A 22283-nucleotide genomic window follows, 5' to 3' on the forward strand; every position below is an offset into this window, starting at 1 on the left:
TCAAGAGGAACTGCTGCAAGGATGAATGAATAATGAGAGAAAGAGGATGGGAGTTCCTGTAACCCGGACAGGGTAAGAAAGAACCTTGTGAAGGAAAAGAAAAACACATATGCTGGAGCTCTGCTCCAAGCAACAGACAGATGTGGACATTCACTCACAGTTACAGGAGGCACCAACTGGTTTCAAAAGCATCAGAGGCCCAGGACCAAGACAACAGTCACTAAAGACAGTGTACACACACATGATCCCTGCACTCCAGACTATCAACAGTAGGTCACTGCAACAAAACATCTTACTTACAAAAGGGTTAGCACCTCTGTATCACTCACTAGTTCCTAGCATACTGTGCGCCATAAAAGAAATAATGCTTCCTTGAGATAAGAGCTTCTTAGAAATCAAGTTTAACTGAGCAGCTCATTTTTTGTCTAACCTAGGAGCTCAACTAAAATTAGGATATCTTTTCTTTACAGTAATAAAAATGTAAGTGGAAAAAAAAAATCTATATAATGCTTCTTTCTATTTAATGGGAGAGTGCAACTCTATAGATTTTGCCATTTGAAAAAAATGTTTGCCAACATGGATCTCCTTCGACCGCAGTGCCAGAGATGGAGATCTCGGGTACAGGAGTCAGCTGTTACAGCACATCTTGCTCCCCTTCCTATAGGGCACCATGGCAAGATAGCGCAACTCGGTGCAGGGCATTTCTTCCCTAAATGAAGAAACACCCAATTACACTTACCTGCAATGGACAGACTTGCCTGAAACTGTTAGTATTGCGAGTGAAAACCAGCCAAAGAAAAGACTGGCAGGCAGCGCGCAGGTATTCAAAGGCCCAGCACTTTTCTGTTTCAGCTGTGACAGCACAGACCTCCTCTGCTCGCAGTGAGATTTGCTCTGCCCAGCAGAGCTGGGGGAGCCCTGAGCTCACCCCCAGCTCTGCAGCTCACTCAGCACTCACCGACTACGCTGGAATCACATCTGCAAGGGGCAGCAAGCTCTTCCCATGACATCCACCTTCCTCCTTTAACCAGGATTTAGTGCGTTTCAGTCGCAGCCATGGAACAGAGCCATCAGGGCTTCTTTGTACCTGTCTCTACAATGTACACATAATCTTTTCTTGTTAATTATACAAGAAAAGGAAAAGTTTTTTTCCTGCTGCTTGTGGGAAACATCCAACTGGTTGAGCATGACTTGGTATCTTTTAGCCACGTGTGGTGAAAAGTAAGGTTGGATAGAGAGTTGTCCAGGTGACAGACTTCCAGCAGTGGACTAGTAACCTCAGTTCAATCTTTTGTTTAATTCAGAAAAAAAAGTTGACAAATCAAAGGCTTTTGGGTCAAGGACTGATAAAACAAGGAGGTTATGACATCAAAACATCATTCAATATTATTTCCCTTTAAAAGAGCACTGAAAAAAATCAAGGCTTTATTTGAATAAATGTTACACAACATTCTTTATCATTTACTTCTCAGCAAACCTTAAAGGGTGAATCATATTTTCCTCATTCAAGTCTACAAAATGAAAGAGGCATAGTGACCATTCAATATACAGACAAGAAGGTAGCACGGAGCAAAGCTTAAATATTAAGCAACTAAAGCAAAAAAGTGAAAAGCAATACATTACTGTAATTCTCTACCATTAGAATATCCCTGACAATTTCATTTCAAAATGAAAATCTGGTTTCAAACAAAATGGCTGCAATACTTTCTGTGAAAACAAATGCAAATACAGTTAGCTACCTTGTCTATTTTTATGCTATTTGCTTATATACCCATATTCTCCAAGGCAGAAACCTGCATCTCTCTTAAGTGTATTTTATATTTCAGCTGCTGTGCACAAGTGCTCATGAAGGTGAGGAAATAAGAGCACTGGTTACGAGTCAGATGTCACACAGGCAGGCACTACTGGCTTCTACTTACAACATCAATCAGTTTTCAATCCACTGTGCAATAACCCTGCTATTACAGTCCTGGGCCTTTTTCCTGAGCAGACACTGTCTTGTGTCATGTTGTTTGGTGGCTTCTTTTTCTGTTTGGGGGGTTCTTTTTGTTTTGTTTTCTTTTGTTTTTTTCCCATGTGTGGATAAAAATGTAATTTATTAGGCCAAGACCCTCATTCATTGTCAATACAATCAGGGTTTGGTCTCCGGAGGTGAAAGGCTAGCACGTACATGACATCAAATCGCTTCCCCTTTCCTCAAACTGGATGTCTTAAGTTTTCTAAGTTTTAGTTAAATCTCAGGCCACAACAGGACCAGATTGCTGATCCTCTTCAACTGGTGAAAAGGAAAAGCACCGTAGAAGAAACATGAATCTCAAAAAAAACCCCAAAACCAAACTTGTAGTCTATTATGAAAAATGGTAGAATTTGAACCTACTGTACAGCATTATACAGCTATTTTTTAAGAAGTAGGCAGTAGGTATTCAATTTCTGGCTTCATAAAGAAAGAATTTACCTCTGAAAAATAGAAATTGAACCAACATGAAGCATGAACTGCCTCAGTACGTGTGTATCTCTGATACACCTATCCTGGATTTGGATGTCTGTCCCAGCTTCTCACTTCCTCCCCCTCCAATTGTTTAAAAAGTATAAACCTGGCACCAATATCAAAGCCAAATGACAGAATTGTCCGAACTTTAAATTCTATATGTGATTAATTCAAGCTCCATACACAAAGGCTGTGAAACTGCCTTTGTGCTGATACAGATGCCTCTCAGAAAGGTATCTGTTTTTAAATGATCTAGACAAAGACACTCTATTTTCTCCAGTCCAATCAGGATATTAGTAAAGGGGGAAAAGAGTTTACTACCAGTCTTTTCACTTCTATAGAAACAAAAATTTGACTTTTCATAGGTTTTGTGCACATTTTAATTTCTTCAAAACAAATATTTCTTTTCCCAGGTTATATAATAAATTCCCTGCTAAGAACTTTGTAAGAAATTATACTGCTGAGAAAGTGTGCACACAATGTCAAATAATCAGTGACAAATAAATTAATATTTAATAACTCAATATTTCAGCAGCGTGTCCAGCATTCACAAGCTCCACTGAAATAAGTCTTACCAAACACCTTTTGGGGGAGGGGAATAAAATGGATAAAACCCACTGGGTTTCTTTTTTTGATTTACAGCTATTCAAATAAGTCAATGCAACTCAGACTAACAACCATCAGAAACACTAATAAAACCTTTGCTCTACTAGTTACCCATCTGAAAAAATATTTATGTCAAAAGGAAAAATTAACCCATGATTTGAAATAGAAATGCCATTCCATTTAATCACTCTCCATTCATGATTCCTGTCTTATTATAGTACTATAAGCAAAATGCTGCTCTCTGCGTTGTAGCCTTTCTTAACATCATTCCACAATCCTCAATTCCCTAAATGTTACAACAGCATAAATAAAATGCAACCATATTCACAGAGAAGGAGCTTTCCCATAATACAGAGACACATGGAGTTTGTGGTCACTGTCCTTTCCATCACCTCTATGGGAAATATTGGTCTCATATAGCAGGACTGTTCATATTTTACAATACAATTAGTTTTGGACATGCTTTTGATCACAGATCACAGCTCTGCTAACACCTGCACTAAATACTAACTAAGCCTCATAGAATGGAAAATTGCAATGCTAAAGTTAAGAATTAAAATAAAAGTTCAAAAGTTACAGTCAACTTCCCAGGCAATTGGCTCCACCACTGGCACCTATCAAAACATACAAACGTGACTGTCACATTACAAAAAAACCCAGTTATTTGCAGTGATTCTTCATACTAATAATTCAAGTGGTTCCTTGCATGTAAGTGTCATATAGTCTTTAATAATTTCATGCGTCATTTATTGCAAAAAAGTTTTATAAAATATTTCCTAACATCTTTTTAAATTTTAAAGAAAATGTACATTAGGTACAGATGTCCTAAGAGGATGCGAGGGGGAGCTTTAACATATTTACTCCTTTTCCCCTTCAAAAATGTTTACTACTTGGTGAAGATATCAGAGGAAAAATAGGACAATTCAGTCACAGATTTCTTTCAGTCCTGATGAGCTGGTGCTCTTCGTGGCAGTGTAGTGAGGTTCCATAAAAACAGCAGTTGACTAGTGTCTCTGAGCTGAAAAGGGGAGAGAAAGGGAAAATGGTTAAATGTCTTCCAGTATATATTGTAAAAGTAGATAAGCAAAATCTGAGGTGGCCAGAAAAGTTACCAGTTCACCTGCTTTGTGCATTGTGTGCAGAAGACAAAAAAAAAAAGAAAAAAGATTTACATTATCACAAGACAGACACAAGTGAACAAACTCCTCAGTTGGCTGGAGTTTTAAGAGAAGCTACCGTACCAATCTATGTTATATCTCACCCCATTTCAGCATCCAGAGAGAACTTCAATTTTTAAAGGCGTTTAAAGATAGTTAACAAAGGAGTTAACATTAGTTATATAGTTAACTAATATACAAAAGTCTATACGATGATGTATAGTTCAAAATACAAAGCTAAATCTGACACTGTAAAGCCATTCCAAATGCAAGATCTAAGTGTGCAGGGGAGCAATGAAGCATAAAGATTCTATTTGTGTTTCTTTTTCATTAGTGCTTAGGTTTCCCCATTTGTTCCACAGAATGGGATAAAACTGTGATAAAGCAGATAGAAACAGTCCAGGTAATAACTACTGCATGAGACCATCACCAGTCAGTAACCAGTTAGGGTCGTGAAGAACCAGTGCAGTCTGTACTGACCCACCTCTTGTGTAGCGTGGAGAAAACACTGTTCCAGAGGAACCTAAGTTGGAGGAGACCTCTGGAGATCATCTGCTCCAACCCCTTTGCTCAAAAAACACACAGGAGAACAGAAAAGGTTCCAATAGGATCAGGCCAGCTGTGTTGATTCCTTTTACCATTCTGTTCAGTTTTTGACTGCTAGGATTATTTGAGAGGTACATACACATTTTCCAGTACAGACAACAGCATTGTGAATAACACAACCGAGTTTAAAAAAACAGACTCATAGCATGGGCAGGAAAATCTTAAAGTTCTTTCTAAACAGACAACTCTTCTGAATAATATCCAAAAGAAATATCAAAAAACGAGAAGTAGGAGAGAGGAATTTTTGAAAACAGAGAGGAGGGGAAGACAAGAGGAGACAGGGAAGACAAGGGGGATAACTGCTTAGAGTTCCTCAATTGCTCAGTTGCTCACTGTGCTACGAAAGGACAACACAGAACACAGAAACATAATTCGTTTTGTATTCTACACAATACAGTAGAATTAAAATAGGAATGAAATTTTGGGAAAGTTGAAACAGAAGAAATGAGGACTAATTATGAAACTTAAGAGATCCAGGCAAAGATGCACTGAGCTGCTATATGCTGACAGCAGACAAGAAGGCATTCGTTCCAATACCCAATAGGTCCTTATTTGGGCATGATAATCAGAAATGATATATAATGAAACTTATTTTAGCTATGGTCCACACCAAGATGCATGAGATAAACCTGCAGAGCTTCTACAAAGAGAAGGACGCTAGACGAAGTTCCACTGTATTCAGTAGTACTTACTGTTTGTGCAGGTAACTAAACACAGAATTTCAGGCTGCAAAACAACCAATATTAGGTATTAAAGCATATGACCAATAAGAAATTCTCCAAAATAGGATTAATATTAAATTAGCATCATGTATCCATGAGTTCTTGCAAAGAGACACTTTTATAGTAGCCAGATTCTACTCAGAATATCAAAAAGCCCATAAAAACTTGGATGACAGTTCAGACAGTATGTCCAAACACCTACACTTCAAATTCAAGCCTCAGTGACACTATTACTGCCAGAAAACTTCTGGGATCCACTCAGGAACAAATAAAAGAATTTAGTCCAGTTACCTGATCATTCAGACAGCTACTACTAGGTCTAAGGAAACGACCAGATCACTTCAACACAGGTGTTCCCTCATTCTGATGGCAGGCAGTTTTACTTTTCACACCCCACCTACCAACTGAGCAATCCATGCAGCTGCAGCGGTTTTCAGAACCAATGTTTGGCAAAGTCTGGTTGTTACAAACATGGCACTCGTGTTCATGCCCAAGTCAGTTCCTACAGCTTGCTTTTACTCTTCAGTTCTTGCCATGGAGAGATTCCAGAAGACCCTTAGTGAGCACCAGGAGTTTCACATCCCCCTCTGACATTTACATGCCATCTCTAGTGACTCCAGTGACTAGTCTTATTCTCTATTATAGTCCAGTCTTCTGTTTTACCAGCAGCAAATCTCAGTTTATAAAATCTGAAACCAATGCATATAGAATACCTAATCCCAGAACTACTGCAACAATACAGTACTGGATCAAACGTCTTAATGTTAATAAAGTAAGAATTATGACTTCTTCATGTAAATCAAGCTCCCTTTACAGCAACTGTATGTTCTCCTCACTGCCCTTTTTCCTCTCCATATCAAAAAAGGATACAAGAGACATACATACATCCATTAAAGATCTAAGTAGTAAATACGTATTTGGGCTAGAATTACCAATAATGTTCAGTATCTGTTTGGCTTTAAATGTGTGCTTTAAATTTCCGTATGGACTTAGGCACGCACTGAAAGTTAAGCATGCTTGTTAAGTTTACTCTCTCGGATCAGGGCTTTGGAGAAGGGGAAAAAAAAAACAAACAAAAAAACCCCCCCAAAACCCAACAACTTAATTTTCCTAGAAGAGCAGCTCCCTAACTCTGGTCCATATATGATCTGCATGTTTCTCACCGAGCTGTTCCTGTTCATGTTTTCAACTCTTTTCCTTGTTTTAGGTACTGAGCTTCTTCAAAAAGACTAAAATGTTACTAAATACTTTCCTGATTTTACTTCTACACATCAGCAAAGGCAGGAAGCTGTGCCTACAATCACAGGCAGCAGACAAACTGCCTACTGAAATGTGTACCACATAGAAAAAGTGTTTGAGGATTGCTGGTTTAGGAGACTTTTTTTTTTTTTTTAACCTTCACATTATACCTGTCAAATTATTTAATCTGCTCATGTCATGCAAACTTCAAGAAGCAAGCCTAAAGAGCAACTTAGTGTGGATCTTTCCAGTAAAATATATATTAATCCTGATGTCAGGTTAGCTCAGGGTGAACAGTTGTATCTGAAGTGTTCAAATAGAAAAGGGAAATAAAATAACAGGTAGCTCATTACCTCTGTCCTAACCTGCTTTGCATATGATTAGTTGATAGCATAGTGCACCCTTCACTTAAGGCAGGGCTTAAACCAGACAGACCTGCCAATTTCACTGATAACTTCAGTGCCCCCAGTCTGAATCCACAGTGGTCTGTCAGACACTGTAAGGGAGCAGCAGGACTCGTCAGTCTGATGTAAATTGCTGCCATTTGTTGAGACCTATGGTAGAAAAAATCCAGTTAAAAGGAGTAAAGAATTGACGATGGTTTTAAAAAAAGAAAACAATTAACCTCCTTGCCTGCCTGACTTCTTACTGGGTGTACTACTTTTGCTTTCCAAACAACAGCATACCATGAAAAGATGCTAAAAACTCACAGAAAAAATAAGATACCAACTTTTTTGAGCTTGAACTGGACTTTACCAGCAGAGTTAAAGGGAAATTGCGTATCAGTTAACAAACTAACTAGCAGACAGCAAAACAAAAGTATCTACCTATACAAACACTTACTGCTCATTGAAGAACTTGGTGCTCAAAGCCAGAGTGATACTATGAAAGTTCACTGGACAAAGTAACTACCTAGAATAAGTAGAAACTGAAGCAATGGATTATAATTCATAGTGACCATGACCTTTCTGTATTTTAGAGTAAAAAAGAGCAAAGTTAGGGCATTATCTATTCAATATTGATAGCATTTTACAATCATTGTGCAATGCAGCTTGTGATAAACTAGAATTTTTTGTATACTGAAAAATGCAAACAAGTGTGACAGTGAGGCAGACGACTTGCCATTGCAGCAATACAGCTGGTGGCCAAATCCAGTTCATCATTACTTTCTTCCATGTCTTAGCTTTGTCTTGCTTTCTAAAATGTGAAAACCACGAGCTATTCCTCTCCTTTTTAGGACATGACTCAGATGAGACACCAGTTTTGTCCTCCAGGTAAAAACCATAGAGATGAGATTGTGCCTTCTTTTGGCTTTGTATCTTCACACTAAACTGTGCGTGTACACTACATTCGTTATGCTCAAACTACCAAGATTTTCTTTATTATAGTAAGTACATTTGCTTAAAAGAGAAGCAGCTGACTTACAGCTGCAGAGTATATTGGAGTTTCTTTGTATTTTGCTTCTCATTCTTTATTACAAGTATTATAAAAACTGTTCCCATTTGGTCACCCACACAGTCTTTAAACTGAAATTCAAAGCCTTCTTGCCAGTGGCATAATAATCTATGTTGAAGTGATTATAGGATGGAAGAAAACTGAAACAACAGAAGGTGAAAGAGCAAATGGTCCAGTCACTCTCATGGATGTTACAATTTGGAGGCAAAAATCCGGGGTAAAAAGTGGGTGGAAAAAATACAGATTTATTAATTTCAAGAGTGTTTCTAACTATTGCAGAATTTCCCTATTCTAATACATACTAACCATAGACTTGTTACCTGTGCATTTGGAAAAATTAATGAATATTAAATATTTCCTATGGGAATCTTTGTATTGTCACAGTGAAGCTGACTTCAGAGTGCTCCATGGGGATTTAGCCCAGATCAGTGAGGAACAATGTTGGGCTGGATTGCTATGAGGTCTGAAAACTGATGAGGGAATGTTTGAGCTGGCCAGTGAAAATGCAATTGGTTTTCCATTGCCTCCTTTGGATCAATAGCAGTGTTTTGTACAGAAAAGGTTTAAGGCAGGAGTATACAAGATTAGGCTCCTCAGATACAGTGACTGAAAAATAAAGCCACACGTGCAGTCACATCCCTTACTCTCCTTGTATTGTGGAGGAACATTTCTTACCCTGTGGATTTCCCTGGTGGGAGCCATGTGGAGCTGGGACTGGCAACCTAGAGAACAAAGGGTACAAAGAGCGGAGTTGCCACAAAGGATGAAGTGTCCCCGGGTCCTCACAGACAGCGCTTCTAAACTTGCAAGCTGCCTGCGTCAGCTCAGTATCTGTGTCATTAAATTCCCCAACCCTTGTGACCGCAGCAAGTTGTCTGTTTTATCAATCATTCAGTGAGTTCATTCACTTCGTCGTGCAATTCACAATTTGTAGGCGAGGGACGGCAAAGCCTAATGCTGAGGGTACGGCTCTCCAGGGATGTACAGCATGCTCCCAGCAGTCTGGACTCTTGTTTTGAAGAGTTTCATTCAACTGCTGGAGACTATGGAGTCATCATAAAAACTACCACCAGTAATAAAAGTAAGCATGTGTGTTCAGACAAGCACTGATGTGGTTTATGGCCTTTCACCACTGATGCTGTGAACATCTGCCCCACTCAACTGCATTTTACACAGCCGCTTTCCTGGGAGTCATCTCTGCAACGTGGATTCTGATTTTTTTAATGTGGAAATTGTCACGATCCTGTGTATTCACTAATGTCCAGAGAGAAGCACTACCTTTGAAAGTACTTGTTTTTCTCTTCAAAGGAAAAGCAGAAAGACAACAGGCAGCCATCAAGAGGAAGAAAAGGCAGCCCAGAAGGACAAGGAAAGTAAAAATAGCAGCATCTCCCATCACAGAAGATACACAGCTCTGAAAGTGGTGAGCCCAATTTAAAAATAGTTACAGTAACACATATGCAACTTCTTTGGGTGACTAACACTTTGTCTATATGCAAAACTATGTAACAGAATAAACAGCACATGCTATTTTACTGCTATAGATTTGCATTTTAACTAGTTAGGAAGAGTTAAAATAGGCTTCTCTTCCAGATAAGGAATTACTAAAGCAAGCAGAACTGTTGCATTCCTCTACAGACCAAGACAATCTTCAACAACAGGGCCTCAAATACAAGGAAAACCAAGAACAGTAATGCATGTTCTTCAGTTTACATGCCTAATTCTCTGAAATATATAACACAGTACCCAGAATTCCTAGAACCCAGCCAAAATCAGCTTTTTTATATAAACATATCAAAAGATACTAGGTCCCCAAATCCCCCAACAGTTGAAAAATCCCAAGGAAAGGGGTTTTTTTCCTAGAATGATCAAGTATTGCTAATGTGATATTCCAACCAAAAAATATCCACTACTCAAAACCTTCAGTCATGATTTTTAACAGCAAGCAGTACAGAGAAAAAAAAAAAAATTTTTTTTTTTTTTTTTTTCCCTAGAAGAAATGGAGGAAAAAAGATTTGGTTCTGGTTGGTTTTTTTTTTTTCTTTTTTTTTTTTTTCGGGGGGCAAAGGTAGAGGAGGAGCTATTTTTAGTACTAAGCCTTCTCTTGTTTTTGTTGAAGGACTCATTAGGAATTGGGAGTGATTTGGGAGCTTTCACAAACACATTCCCAGCATTTTTCATGATGTCCAGGTTAACTGAGCATCATGAAACCAGTAAGAGTAACCTGATAAAAATTTCCTTCTCCTATTGCTCAGACTTCAACCACTTGTTACTACAATCCCTAGCAAACATACTTCTTGATATCTTTACCAAAACAAAAATGTTTGTGTGTCAGAGTCAAAATCTCTGCCTACTAAACACTACAGATGGTCAAAACAACACAACTTTGTTGTCAGTCACCTTCCAATTAAGGTTCCACACGTCACCAACAGGAGAGCAAAAATAACTAGACCATTGCTAGTAATAGCAAATGTAAAGAAATATTATTTACCACACTCATCTGTATTTTTTATGAAGTACTGATTTTAGGGCTTACAAAAGCTGACACAACATGTCCCTTACTAAAATCAGTATCAAGATGATTTGAGTTTTAGATGGCTAAAGAACCAGACTACATGAAACAGTCCACAAGTATTTATGAAATGCCATTCATACAGATACCTGTGTGACAAATGAAGCATTTAATACAGAGCAGCTCGAGGTTCTAACTAACCACACTTATTTGAAATTGAATGGATTTAATTCCATTTTCGGCAGAGCTACTAATTACCAAAACTTGCACCACATGCTTTAAAATTCTGAACCACTGCAGAAGTACAATTAAACACTAGTGTTTCCTCAAGCAAAACAAAATTCCTCAATGCTACCAAATAAAAATTGATATGAAATTAGCCTTTAAGTAAATATTTGCTTGGAACTGTATCTGCTTACTTTACTGAGAAAGCAGGTACCTTCTTCACCTTTCTGCACTTGTAAAAAAGAGGCAGACAATTCTGTCACCAAAATTATGCTGCATTTCTGTTACAGAATCTTTTAGTGATGGCAACAAGCTTGTGAGAACACAGCTTGCCTTCCAAATCAGATTCATAGCACACAGCTGGCATGTATAAGGATATTTCTTATTAGTATTGCATATTTGACATCAAAACCATTAGTAAGCAAACGTGAAAACTGACCTAGATCTATTTTTTTTTTTAATAAAAAAAACAACTCTAATTTAAAAATTGACATGTTATATAAATTATGTAATCCAACCATGATTTTGCTTAGAAGAGGCCCCTCGGAAGGAGACACAGTGCAGTTTTAATACACATGGAAGCTAAGACTCTATTGTTAGAAGGCCACACTTCCATTACACCAAGCGTGATTCCTGTACGACTGAGAACAAGACACAGGAGGCAGAATCCTTCATTATGTGCTTGTTTCTACAAAGAGTCTGTTTTTTCAGAATCAGAATTATTAATAACAAAATTACAGAAAACAGAGCCATGATAGGGTCAGTGTAGGTCATCTATTCTATCCCATACCCAAACACAGGATGAATTTAACCCATTCCTGATAGAGGTTAGCCTAATCTATTGTTTTTAAAAACCTGTAATTACTAAAATCATCCAACTCTCTAAATAACACCCATAGTTTCACTATAACAAGTGGAATAAATATGCTAGTGCTTAATCTTAATTCCGCACCTCATAATTTAAATATTCTTTCTTGTCCTAGTTGCAACTAAACTGTAGTGTTTCCCTTTTGCCTCTGCACCTATCCTGCAGGTATTTGCAGACCTCGAAGATCCTGCATTCCAATAGCCCTTTCTTTCTCCTCTGTACTGAGGAATAAAATCATTGGTATAGAAACTGCATTACAGTTGTTCAAAATACGCACGGTCCTGATTTTGTAAATAACTTCTCAAACATGTAGCCCAAATCAATCCCAGAGATCCATTTGTCTTCAGGCACTGAATAAGCAAAGCCTGAATTTAAACTCGCAACAGGGGATCCTGATTTGCTCCCTGTGCCAGCTTATACCTGCAGCTAGTGCTAACATTATCCTCTCAGACCATGGGGAGGTACAGAAGAACAAAGACCAAACATCTCCACCAGCACAAGCACGGGAAATCAGTTTTCAGCCCTATGTATACAGAAACTGTCTGGGAAGGTTATGCAGGCACACAAGACCGTCTCTTACTCCCGTTTGTTTCCATACTGGATGTGCAAGGTGGCTCAGGTCTTCGAAGGTATCAAAGCCCTGCTCTTATCAATGACACTCATTTTCCACACTGCTGCTTATCCGACTTCACGCCAAGAACTCCAGTTGCGTTTTCTTGGGGAAAAAAAAAATAGAGCCATGAATCAAGAATTCCTTTCAACAATCAGTGCCTGGCAGTAAGCTTGCCAGTGCTGCCCCAGGGAGAGTTATGCCCAGCTGCCCAATCTGGTAGCAATGACAAAACTGTGCAGGGGAAAAGCATGATAGAAACCCAGTCACCAAGCCTCCATCTCCACAGCCATGCCTGGGAACTGCTATTTTGCCTTGTGTTCATGGAAAGGTAGCTGTGTCACAGTTTAATTTAAGAAAAAAAATCATAAATTAATTAAATTACAGTCTGGATTGGTATAGACATCCCAGGTATTACAGAAGAAAGGTTGAAATGTATCAGTAAATCACAGGAAACTATAAACTAATATTAGGATCTAATGACAAAGAGAACACAATAATCAGATATTTCTGACTTAGGGAAGAATCAGCCATTCAGTAAGAGTTTTGTAAAACCCCATCTAAATGACTGTAAGCAGTTCTTACCACTGATGTCAAAGAAAGATGAGCTCAAACTAGAGCACATGCAAAGAAATGCCAGCATGATGAGCAGGGAATAGGAAAGCCATCTTACAAGGGGATCTTATTCTGTCTAGTTAAATGGCCACGCTCTAAATACACTAACAGGATGACACCATAGGACAGAACTATTTAAATTAAAATATGAAGTTGTCACAGAGACCAGTAGTTGAGGCATTTTAAACATTGAACAGGAACTTGCCATCATGATCATTAAGAACATGTATCAAAACAGAGGTTCTTCCCATTACAGATCAAGAATAATTTGAAGCTGAATACTTGCATCTACATCTCACAAACCTGCATCTAATGGATCTTTAGATAGCTTGACAGCTACTACAAAAGTTGTCAATGCTACAGGCCTCCACCTGTCCTGATGTCAAAAGTGGATGATCTCTGGTCACTACAGCCATGTCAGAAGAAGCTTTAAGGAAGTTAGTTATGCAAAAGCTCTGTTATTGATACTTCATTTTATTTATAGGTATAATTTTACTATATTATTCCAATATAGCCTGTCCAGATACCCAAAATTATGCTACTAATAGCTGATTGTGAAACAATTAACATATATTTCACTAAATTTTTCTACAAGGTTTCTAAAATAGGAGAGCGCTACTCCCTTTTACTGAACTTGCAGAGTAATGCATTATTCTCAAACAACTAACTTATAGTTCTCTTTCCAGTATCACTTCTAGCTCACCACCCAAAGTTCCTCTCTTTCCTTCAGGTTCCCTATGACCTTTCTATTTATACCCTTAAAACGTAAAGTGAAAATAAGAACAGAAAGATAAAGCATCTCAGCCTTTAACCACTATAAACTCTGTACTGCAAGATCACTTTCAAGTTTGTTTTCAAATAGTATACCTACACTTCTACCAAATGGCTTCAGTCACAAAATACTGCCATCTCACTGCCCTTTTAATCATAAGCTCACTCAACTGTACCTCCAGTGCACAGTCCTTCTCTACAACATAGTCTGGTACTGAATTTGATTATTCTTGTAGGCGCTTATTAGAATACAATTATAAAGAGAGAGGAGATGAACTGAAATAGCCTTTCACTGATTGTCAGCCTCCTTCTTTCCAGAATTTTCATCCAAGAAGGCAGCTCTATTTTTTCACTGTACTTCACAGAACATGCATGAGACAGATGATGCTGCTGAGGACTAGCTACTAAGATTTATTTTCCGGAATTCATGTTCTTATTCTACTCTGAGACCTTTAGCAACAGCTTATAGAAGACATGAATGGAAATCAGTTTCAGGATTTACAAGAGTTAGCTAGAAACAAAGCTAAGGCTAGCAATGCAAAAAGCAAATCTTACCACTTCCTCACTTCCACTGATGTGCTATTTCTTAAAACTAATCACATTTGGAAACTATTTTTTTAAAGTTATTATTATTTTACAACATGTTGAAAAAAGTAAGTCTTCTCAGCCTTGCACAACTGACCTAAATTACCCCCACTAAACACACCCCTCCTGGTGAGGTAGCTGTTAAGTTATGTAGGTTTCAAACTAAAGCTACCACTGTCTAAAAGAAAATACCATATAATCAGAGATAATTATCTCACTTAAGTGTTAAGAAATTATAACTGTGATCAGAAAAATAACAAATACTTGTTCAATTTCCTGTAGAACTCCACTTCAGAGACATACAAGCAGTTTGTTTCTAGCTTCATGCATGGAGCATTCACATCTTCAGACACTCCTGCTAAAGGAAATCTTTATAGGTTTTGGAATAACTTCTCTCTCCCAAAACATTTTAACTGAAGCTAAAGATCTTCAAAGGAAAACTAGGCCTGTACTAGAAACTCATCACTACCTGTCACATTTTCTGCCTGAAACTGAAAGATCATACATATTCAACAACTACACTGAGGAATTTCATTAATACAAAGACATGATTAGCAGTTTATTATATTAAGCTGATGGAAAACTAACGGTCACTCTTTCTACTGATGTTTGTCTTCTCACGACACAGGCTTTTTGCAACAGTTGCACAGCTTAATTGCACAGATGCACTATTCTGGCACCGTACAGGCGTGCTCCTGTCATCAGTTATTTGATAAGTCATTTAAACTGTCAAGCTAATTCAGAGCCAATGGCTGCGTACCCAACTGCACGACCAGCAGTCCATACTCAAGTGTAGGCATTGCTAGGAGCAGATAGGCACACAAAAGTGGGAGGTTTTTTGCAGTTTAAAGCTCAAACAGCACTAAGCTTTGTCTAAATCTTCAAAGCCAACCTATATGCACCATCCATACTGCCATAAACAAGGTTACTTACTGTAAACAGACTTTACATTAAGCATGACATTTTCTCCACTGTAAACTGCTATATTTAGAGTGTTGGCTACTTCAGTGTGAAAGGAAAATCATGTATTAGTAGGAATAGGATATTTTCAACCTCATGTACCAGGGTGGTGTGGAAAAAAAAGTCTTTGTTTTGAGACCTGTTAATGTACATTCACTATAAACTTAGGAAAGACTTCTTAAAGGACAGATCAGCTAGAAATCAAAACTAAGATTCTTTAAATGCCTTTCATAAACAGTTTTTTTACACATAAAATAATCTAAAAAACCCCCTCTCATACATGTTGCTCTCTCCGTAAACACCTGAGCAAACTTTGACTGTGTATGCTTTAGTACTATTCTAACTTTACATAAATTACTAGATAAGAGCAGAAAGTTTCCAGGTCCTTTAATGAAAAAAATAACAAAGTAAATATTGATTTCACCACTACTTGGCTCAAAACAACTAACTTATAACCAGTTCACTTGAGCTTCTAAACCTCAAGGAACTAGTGTAGACATCTAAACCATGTTTTATGGGTTCTTGACTTCAAAAAGCAGTTTACTTTAATAACAAAGTACAGCTTATTTGCTTAAATAGAGTAACTGTTTCTGTTTGCAGGAAAGAATACATAGAAGTGAAACAGGAGGTTGTTGTTTTTTGGTTTTTTTTTTTCAAATTTTTCTTTTTCATATTTTGAAATTTATTGTGTGTTTATCACATTCAAAAAGCATTGACCAGTAGGGTTTTTTTGGTAACTGTTAGAATGCCAAGGTAAAGCTGGTATATTTTGAAGCTTAATTAGCACCTAACAGAGATGACCATAAACTTAAGGAAAATTTGCACGGCCATGTATTTGACATTTCAGACTTACAATAGTTGTGTGGGTATAGCAGGATAATTTTAAAAGGTAAGAAGAAACTGAATTCTTTGGAAAGACCAGACAGTAACATGAACACATGAAACTGAATCTTAAATTAAAAAGATTTTAAGGGCTTGATGATTAAATCCTTATCCCCATTTACATGTCTGTTTAAAATCTAATTTCAGCCTAAGCTGAATTTTTTTACATCTGTCATGATTGCCTGTATAGGCAATTATGGAAAAAACAGGATAAAAACTGCTTTGGGATGAATGCTGAGAGATTCTTCACAAGGCATTGCAAGGCTGAAACAGGAGTGGGTTGGAGAAGAGACGATAATTCACATGGTCAGATAAGGACCAAAACTAGAAGAAAAAAAAACGTAAAGTTGGTTGCATGAAAATGCCCCAACACTGAGCAAAAGACATGCAAGAAAAGCTGAAGTAGCAGCAGAGAGTGGGTCTGATCAGGTTTTGATAGATGGAGAAAACTGAAAACATTTCCCCACTGTGTAAGTGACATTATCTACAGTCTTTATTCAAACATATTGAACAAAATCTAATTAAGGGAGAAATTTGATAAACTTTACAGACAGCCCTCTACAGAGCTAGTTTTGAAACAAAAAGGACAGATAATTGCTTAATCTCAAAATTAAGACTGAAGTATACCAGTAGTACTTTACATCAAGCAGTTATTTTTAAGAATGTGTGAAAAAGGACAATTTACTTTTTAAAAGGGTGTCCTCTAAATACGGCATACAAATAAAGTACTCTAACATCCTGGATTATTTTTTTCAAAGCTTTTTGAGAAACACACACAAATAATTCAGATTTAGTCAATTTTATTTACAGTTTGTTTTTTTACATTTCAGAGCATTACACAATTACATATTCTCATTTTCTGACCTGCAAACAGATACCTTAAACGGAAATATTAAAAAAAAAAGAAGTTAGATACATCCAAAAATGCAACAATTACACATCTGACAATTCACAAAGTGTAATTTACTAGGACGTATCCTAAGAATTTAGGAACAACCAGTCAGGAGAAAATCTGACCAATTTCAGCAATCAATTATTTACACATTCAAAACAAAGCCTCTCTTAATCTAAACCTCCAGGCAAATGGCCTGAAAGATTTCTTCAGGAAGAAAGACCAGAAGTTATGATTCACACCTATGCAGCATCAACAGCCCTTGATCCCAAATACTGAGAGACTTCTCAGCTTTGTCTTAGAGCTACAGGCATCCCTCTCAGCTTCTCAGACCCTGAAGTGTTAAAGTTGTGCCCCCATGTGCATAGAAAGGCTGACTGAATGTTTAAGTGGTCACTACGATAAAACCCCATTTAATCTGGTCTTTAAGTTACATGAATTCTTCTTCCTTAAAAATTTCAGCAAGTCTTCTAATACCATTTAAACTGGCCTATGTGGATTGGGGCATGCTTCCTTAAGATGTTTAGCATGCTTTGAACCAATTTGCACTGACCAGACTAAATACATTAGAGACAATTTAAAATAATCTTTAAAGACCATTTAGACAAGGCTTACATTTCTACACTTCCCTGACAGGCCATCTAAACAAAAAAAAAAAAAAAAAAAGTCACAGCTACTACTTTCATCCCTTGTGTTAACCCTTTGCCACACAGCAACTAGTTATATACTGGGTAGAAACTACTAAAAAATTCCCTGCAAATAAGCTGCCTTTCAGCTGAGGCTATGGCTCCTATGCATTGGGTGTTTGAGGAGGTTTGGTTTTTGTTTGTTTGTTTTTTTTTTTAATTTAAAAAAAATTCTCACTTGAAAAATACTGAAGTTCTCACTTTAGGCTAATTTTGATTGCATGTTCAATTTGTTTAACTGTCAAGAAACTGCTACAAGTGGAACAACTTTAGTATAAAAAGAGCAGTCAACCGAGTGCAAGTTCTGACTTGGCAAGTCCTTCACGGTAGTTCTCTAACTAGGCTATGAATTTTGTGGAGCCTCCAGATTTCTTGCCTACCTTACTTTCCGTGTTCACGTTTCAAACTGTGTCAGCAGGGCCCGAACTTCGGGAGTGAGCTGCTTAGCAGCCTTAGCTGCCTCTGTGACGGCCTTGCGGTACAGACCCTTTCTCTTCTTATTAAAGCGCAACTGGAAGCTTTCTAAAAAGGGGGATAGTTGTGCAAGAGCAAGAAAAGATGTTGTTGTGGAGCCGAACCATGAGATACGAGCCTCCTGTCGAACTAAAAGGCCGTTATCTTTCCGGCTCACAGTTATGGTAAGAATACGGGCTGGCCACCAAGGGAAGCCATAAATCTTGGCCCAAACAATGTCCCCTACACATACGGTCCTGCCATCTGGTGTGACACATTTGGAGACGTTTTTGGAAAAGACTTCCATTTTCAAGGAATTACTGAGCTTTTTCTCTTCCTTTGAAGAGGAGGAGGAGGAGGAGGAGGAAGGTGCATGCATGCTGCCTGGAGGAAAATCAAAGCTTTCAGTAGAGCTACACTCAGAGTTGGTAGATTTCAAATCATCTGTGCTATCACTACTACAAACTGATGCACTGGAAGAGTCAGATTTCTTTTGATTAAGGGTCATGTAAACCGTTATATTGCTTTTGCTGCCTCTCTTGCCCAGTGTCTGGTGTTCATCCTGATCAACAGTTACATGCACTTCACTTGTGTCCTGAACCTCACTGCTGGCCTCTTCAGGGCCTTCTGAGGGGCTCTGATTTTCTGAAGGGGCCTCACCTGCTGAGCGGGTGGAGGAGCAGCGAGACTGGGGCTTAGTTGCCATCTTGCCACTCCGTATTTTCTCAAGTCCTGTCTTGAGAGAAGAGTCATTTTCTTCATTCCGATACCTTTGTGGCTTTAAACGCAATCGGGGTGGGAGGGAACCTGAGCTGGTGTTCTGAAGACGCCGTGTGAAGTGGACCTTTGAATGTGCATTTTTGGAAGAGGAGGTTGCACTCTGCTTCTTTTGTGCCTTTTCTTTGGCCATTTTCAAGACTTCCCGAGCTTTTGCATGATCCATGTTTTTGCTCTGGAGAACTTTTTTTGTATTTAACTGCGCTTTTGAAGTATTTGCTTGTGCAGAAACTTTAACTACTCTGCTTCTGCTGTGGGCAATATTTGAAACCTTGACCACAGCATTCCTTTTCTGGCTTTCATTTTGGCTTTTTCCATCCACTTTATGGTCAGTCTTAAGTTTTTTATTCACAGTAGTCACACTCTCATTTCTTCGTTTTTTATTATCCTCGTATTTTGAAGAGTCACTTGCATTGCCACCTTTTTTTATTTCCTTTTTTTCTGCAACAACACTGTTTTTGCACTTGTCACACAAGACCTGCCGGGGTCGTAGTTTGATAGCATTCATAATAGAAGTGGGTTCCTCCCTGTACATTTTGCGCTTGGGCCGCTTAATTTTCCGGGGCGGAGGCTGAGGTATTGACTGGTTATACGTGTCCCTGATAAACAAAGGGGGAGGATATGGCGCTCCCTCGTGAAAGAGAGGAGGTGGTTTAGAAGTCCATAGGCTTTTAGCTATGCTAGGTTCTGATGGCTGCGTGAGAGAAGAGTCATCAGGGACTGCAGCATTAGATTCACACTTCACCTGTGCCTCATCTTGGAATGGTTTACTTTGGAGCTGCATGGCTTCGGGTTTATCCTTGTATTCCCTTTTAGGAAATATGGTCACAGGGATTCCATGGGGTCCAAACCTTAAAGAGAAAAAAAAAATAAAGAAATTAAAGGTTTTGAGGGATCTTTTGCTGCATTTAGCAAAAAGCATTTGAAAACCTGTCCACATGATGTAGCCACCATTTGAAAGACATGACTCCTGGGAAAATTAAAGCTTCCTATCTAGCTTTATGGTAAGCTTTGAAAAAGCAGGACACAAAAACCAAGCCAGCAGAGAACATAAAATCCACAACTTCACTTATTATCAGTTTCTCTTGCATCAACAAGATGTCTTGAAAATGTAACAAAAAATATCACCTAGAGACGGCAGTAAAAGAATTAACTTTGTACTTTTAGAAAATGCTTATAAACATACAAACTACATATTCATCCCATCAACGCCAAATCTACCCAAAATTAATTTCCACATTAAATCAACTTATGTGAAGAAGGCATCTTCACTAACTTTTACAAGATTCTTCCACTTTTAGCACTGTACAAAAGGCCAAATATTTCAGATTTAATTGTAGCAAATGTGGACTGCATAAATATTTGCACTGAACAGAATGCCATCTTTCTTCATCCACAGAAGATTAGCACTTGATCTTATGATGCATTACACTTCAAAACCTGCCAGCCTATTAGTTGAGTTTCTTCCAGCAAAACTACCCTTATTTCAACACAGTACAAAACATTCCTCCCTGTTTTGCAAGCAAATAATATTTTAAACCTTTGCCTACTTTTTTCCAGATAGCTCTAGATCCCTGCTGCCCCATTTGACACTCAAAGGATTTCTCACCATCCTGATCAGCTCTAAGAGAACACAGAATGAAAAATCCCAATATGATTGAGGCATTAGCTCTACTTTCCAACAGTAACACAAGTAGCAGGTTGCCTAAGAGGTAACCAACACTTTCTGCAAAGGGTTTTGCTGAGGGAAACATTTTATCAGTTTGCAAGGGTTATGCTTGCCTTCTCCTGAGAGGAAATCAAATGATAAACACGTCCATTTTACAACACTGTATCTTTCAATCCCCAGAACAGGGTAGAAGGGATTCTAAAAGCTTGATCAACCTTCCTTCTTTCTGTTCCACTCCACAATCTACCAGCTGAGGACCACCCTTACACAGAGCTGCCACTGGTCTGTTCGTTCACTGCTCGAGCTCTGCCCGACTCCAGCCCCCGTAACACATGCTTGCATTTGGCTCATATGAGATGCTATTGTAATAGTCTGACCTTCATGCAGTAACGTGATAGACAAGGTTGCAATACAAATGGCAAATCATCCATTTCAAATCACTATTATGTTTATCCCACCCCATACCCCACCTGACAGGAGAATGAAGTAATTACTCAAGATTTGTACTCAGGTTAATGCTAGTTCATGTTGCGCTGCAGCTGCTCAACTGCGACATCCTCTGAACTCACTGAACTGAAGTTTATTTACAATCTACGGTTGCTTCTCAACTGAAAATAAATGCTAAATACTGGTCTATTTTTCATTCACACTCCTGCAAGAAACGTGCAGTTTATACAAGTACCTACATGTAGGCTTTATTTCTTCAAAATTGGTTCTGAAAAAATCTCATCATATGTGTTAGAAGCTTCTTTATGCTGTCACCAACAAAAGCCATCACTAGTTTGTCCTTTTGCTTATCTGTTAAGCCTCTTTTTAAACTTAAAAGTTGCAACTGAAGCAAACAACCCATCCAAGATTAAATTATCCATATCCATCCAGTTTGTGCTTCATTAGAAAAGGAGAACAGAAACAGCAGACAACCTAAGCAAGGGGCAACCAATTAATTTTGCCATCATAAAAAAAAAAAAAAGAAGGCAAGTTGAACATGTTGCAGTTTAGTATCAACACGAGCACGTTGTTACCCCGCACCTAGGTGCTGTTACATTCATTCCTCTGAACACTGGATATAGAGGCAGGAGCCCCGGTGGGCAGCTATAGAGTTCTGTCCTTATCCGTGGGTTGATCACTGCTCCTTATCACAAAGTATCCTACCATCCCACAAAAGTTCGTTTTTGAGGTTTGGGCCCACCCCAGTTGAACTCCACGCGTCCCTCCAGAAACAAGCAGTGTAACTAAATGCAGTATACTGCACTAGTGAAGGCTACAGTTGGTTATAAACATTTAGCAGCTGATACAGGTGTTTCTCCAGCCTACAGTCTGGCATTAAACCACAACGGATTCCCTCACAGTCAAGTTTTAAGTTTCCAGAAGTCCACCAAGTGTAAAGAAGTTGCTTTTCCACAAACACTTCTACTTCCACTAAAGATTATGAGTTAAGTTATTCAATTCCAAGTAGGACTTTAAAAGAAACTATCAGCTGATAACAATGAAATTAGCAATATTTT

General features: G+C 38.3%; 1 protein-coding gene across 3 annotated transcripts; it reads right to left on the reverse strand.

Annotated features, from left to right (window-relative positions):
• Positions 1-4057: 4057 nt before the first annotated feature.
• Positions 4058-19957, reverse strand: PWWP2A (PWWP domain containing 2A). Of its 3 annotated transcripts, none has more exons than XM_029085345.1 (2): positions 18993-19957; positions 4058-4112 (listed from the first exon to the last, which is right to left on the reverse strand). In XM_029085345.1, the coding sequence occupies exons 1-2, from the start codon at positions 19891-19893 to the stop codon at positions 4099-4101; spliced, it is 915 nt and encodes a 304-aa protein (XP_028941178.1). In that variant the 5' UTR covers positions 19894-19957; the 3' UTR covers positions 4058-4098. The 3 variants fall into 3 exon arrangements, with proteins under 3 accessions (XP_028941178.1, XP_028941177.1, XP_010167875.2); XM_029085344.1 differs by lacking the exon at positions 4058-4112 and adding an exon at positions 7338-7372; XM_010169573.2 differs by lacking the exon at positions 4058-4112 and having other exon boundaries at positions 17091-19957.
• Between the last annotated feature and the right edge of the window lie 2326 nt (positions 19958-22283).

Source organism: Antrostomus carolinensis, unplaced genomic scaffold, assembly GCF_000700745.2.
Source record: "Antrostomus carolinensis isolate BGI_N321 unplaced genomic scaffold, ASM70074v2 scaffold33266, whole genome shotgun sequence".
Lineage (NCBI taxonomy): Eukaryota > Metazoa > Chordata > Aves > Caprimulgiformes > Caprimulgidae > Antrostomus > Antrostomus carolinensis.